Source organism: Coturnix japonica, chromosome 30, assembly GCF_054131305.1.
Source record: "Coturnix japonica strain WE chromosome 30, WE-NBRP24, whole genome shotgun sequence".
Lineage (NCBI taxonomy): Eukaryota > Metazoa > Chordata > Aves > Galliformes > Phasianidae > Coturnix > Coturnix japonica.
Window position 1 is genome coordinate 5989488 of NC_140692.1, and position 3458 is coordinate 5992945.

The 3458-nt window shown below is 36.1% G+C and overlaps 1 protein-coding gene across 1 annotated transcript; it reads right to left on the reverse strand.

Moving 5' to 3' along the window:
* Positions 1-188: 188 nt before the first annotated feature.
* On the reverse strand, positions 189-2845 carry LOC146755819 (uncharacterized). Its single transcript, XM_085525251.1, has 3 exons — positions 1653-2845; positions 1074-1212; positions 189-344 (listed from the first exon to the last, which is right to left on the reverse strand). Exons 1-3 carry the CDS (start codon positions 2798-2800, stop codon positions 189-191), a joined length of 1443 nt encoding a protein of 480 aa, XP_085381377.1. The 5' UTR covers positions 2801-2845.
* Between the last annotated feature and the right edge of the window lie 613 nt (positions 2846-3458).

Here is a 3458-nt window from a genome sequence, read left to right on the forward strand (position 1 = left end):
CATGTATTACATATGTATTTACTATGCAGATTATTGTATTTAAAGCAATCTGCCAGTGCTCTGTAGTGACTAATTATTTGAATATCTTTCATGGTCTACCGCTAATTTCAGTTGGCCACTTTCATTTTGCTCATATTTTTTTATTTTTTTTTTGACCTTTTTCCTGTTGCTTGGAAAACCTGCATCATTCATTTAATAAAAATTAAGAGCAAGAAAAATACCTGTTTAAGTTGTTGGATAGTATAGTCTTTATAATCCAGCTCATCCTTAAACTGGTTATTAATCCTTTCAAGTTCATCCATCTTGTTCCTGAGGGATTCCTCCACAGAACGCATCGTGGACACCTGTAATGTAAGCACAGCTCACGGTTCATTAAAAGACTTCTGTAATCCAACCTGGCCAAATACTTCTTTGTTAAATAAAGAGGAATTCACAAACAAGTGCTGAGAAGGAAAACAACATCAAGTGCAAGGTTACCAAGGAAGACATGAATTCATTTTTAAGCTTCAATTTTCCACCCCAAGCACACCCAATAAACTTTCAGACTAAGATCCTGCAAAATGGGTTTTAAAATATCTACTTGTTTAATAATTAAATTTTAACTATTAACATCACTGAAGCTGAAACTTAAGAAAAAAAATATACATACTTATATTAAAGAGCCTCTGGAAATTAGTCTATTTCTCTTCAAGTAAATAGCATTCTTCTTCCCAGTTATCAGCGTTTTTTCACAAGACTTAGGTTTTAGGCTTTGGAGTTACCACGGATACCAATGGCAAGTCACCAGTAACGTAGAGATAATAACAAGTCCCCTCCAGAGGCAGATTAGCTATTCTCTTCACAAACCTTATTCCAGACTACCAACCAACTTTACTTTCCTCTGTTCATTATCTATGCGAAACCATGTTTTAACTTCTGGTCCCCTCTAGAGCTTCAATGGCAACTTTACCTAAGATTTGCTGCTAGCCACACTAGTGTGAAATTTCCAGCTTCATAGTTAAAGTTTGAGAAGTTTTAACAGCAGAAAGCCAAGCATAATCTTACAGAAAAAAATATCTCAGTTGACTACAAACCTCGCTTTGTACTTGCTGAATTTGTTTCTCGGCATCAGAATGTTTGTCTTTTAGATCTGCATACTCTTCTTCTTTCCTCTGCAAATCTTTTTTCAAATTCAGTACAAGGGCAGAACTCTCAGAAAGAATATTTTCTAGCCTTATGTTAAAAATAAAGACACAAAGAACATTACTGTTACACATCTCATGGAAACAGCAATTACAGCTTAATCCATGCCCTGCCTGTTGGTTTCTATTTGTAAATAGACTCTTAAATCTATCTAGACCAGTGACAAGATTTAAACAATTACTTTTGAATTTCAGCTTGCTTCTCATAATCAGATGCTGAAGCAATAAATTATTCAGATGCTATTCTGAGGGATGTACAACAAAACCACCAGCAATCCCCATATTATTCTTTATTTCCTTGCACACTCCTGTTTTCCCTTGGAACTCAAGTAGCATACCAAAGCATCCTAAAGTAGTAGTTTGGCCATTGATAAGCATGCAGATGCATTAAGTCGAAGGGATGTTCCCATTAACTATTTTTAACTCTAGTTCATTCTCAAAGGGCTCTAAGTTAACTCAGTGGTTACTTACGATTCTATACGTTGCACTTTCTCCATTTCACTCTTTTCCTTTTCCTGAAGAGAATGTTTCATCTGCTCCAAGCTGTTTTTAAGCTGCAAAACTTCTTGAATCAGATTTGCTTCTTTGCTACTTAAGTCTTCAACCTTTTTGTCTGCATTTGCAGACTTCTCCTGCAGAGTTGCTGTAACAGTCTCTAGATTAACAATAATAGATTCTTTTTCTTTAAGTAATTCATTGAGTTTTGACACATTGTCTTCCATTGCGTTGGAAGCCTCCAGGAGATACTCAAGCTCTTTTATTTTTACCTCACAGTTGGCAACTTCCTCCTGAAATTGTGCAATCACTCTCTGATCTTCTGCAGTCTTTTCTTCAAAGTCCTGAGTTTTCTTTTCTATTTGCTCATGTAACTGATTCACAAGATCATCTTCCTGACTAGTGTGAGTTGTAATCTCACATAGCTTCATTACAAGTTGACGATTATGATATTCAGCATTATTCAGTCCCGCCTTTAGGTTTTCAGTGTCTTGAAGCAGTGCTTTGATGTGCTGACTTTTTTGTGAGGAAACATCAACAATACTTCTGCATACTTCCCAAATCCTTTCAAGACTATAGTTAAAGGAGAGGTCCTGCACAAGATCTGAGATGGAAGAAGTCTGTGACTGAATGCATGCAGAACTAATTTGAGATGTCCCTGGCTCATCTTTTTCAGAGTCTGAGGAATCCTTTACACTGACAAAGTCAGTACCGATGGCGTGAAACTCTAAGTGACATTTGTATAATTCATCTAATTTGGTCCGCATTTTTTTTACTTGTGACACTTTATCAATTATATATTCTTTGGCAACTTCTATGTTGTTAGTTAGTTGGGCATTTTTGTTTTCTAGTGTCATATTTATAGATTTCTGTTCATCCAGTTCAGAAGCAATTTCCCGATAGTCAGCTTGACCCTGCAGAATTTGTTCACGGAGGACATCAGCTGTTTCTTCAGAAAAAGAAAGCTCAATACGCAGGCTTGTTACCTGCTTACTGAAATCTTCTTTTTTATTTTGTTCTCTTCTGCATTGTTCTTCAAGCACAGTTAAATGACGTTCCAAGATTTCAGTTCTTTCCCTCAGTGCTAGTACTTCCTTTCGGTACGCAGAGCACTTTTGTTTCATGTGTTCAATTGTCTTTTGCTCTACAGTGTTCTTTTTCTTTCTCTCATTTACGACTACTGTAAAACAAACAAACAAACAAACAAACAAAAAAAAGGGAAAAGGAATGTAGCTCAGATTGATTAAAATCATTATTACATAGCAGTTCACAACACCAAGTAGCAACTTCTAAGTGAAAAACTGTCGTAATATGCAAGCCATGCCCTCACATCACATAGTATTTGATACTAGTGAAGGAATTAAAGTCCTCTGAACACGTAATCAGGTGCATCAGATTTCTATACAGAATTAACAGCAAAAGGTTTTCAGTCTGGAAGAACACTTTTACCATGGTACTACTCAAACCTTCCACTCCACACCAGTAGAAAATCTAATTAGATTTAAGAAACATGGGAACGAGATAGATAATTCACAGCTATATTCTTTCTATCTTCCCTGCTTCAGCAATCCCTATAAGGCAGCCAGGAATCACTCCATCTACATCTAAATGGTAGATAAACAGTTCTCTAAGAAATTTCATTCCAACTCACAGTCCTCTTACTTTCAAAAGAAAGATAAAACCCTGGACAAGTTGATCACTTAAGTGTTGATATCTGTCTCTCTTATTCAGTTCTCTAAACAAAATACGAGGATTCCTACTTCTGTCCACACTTACTCTTTT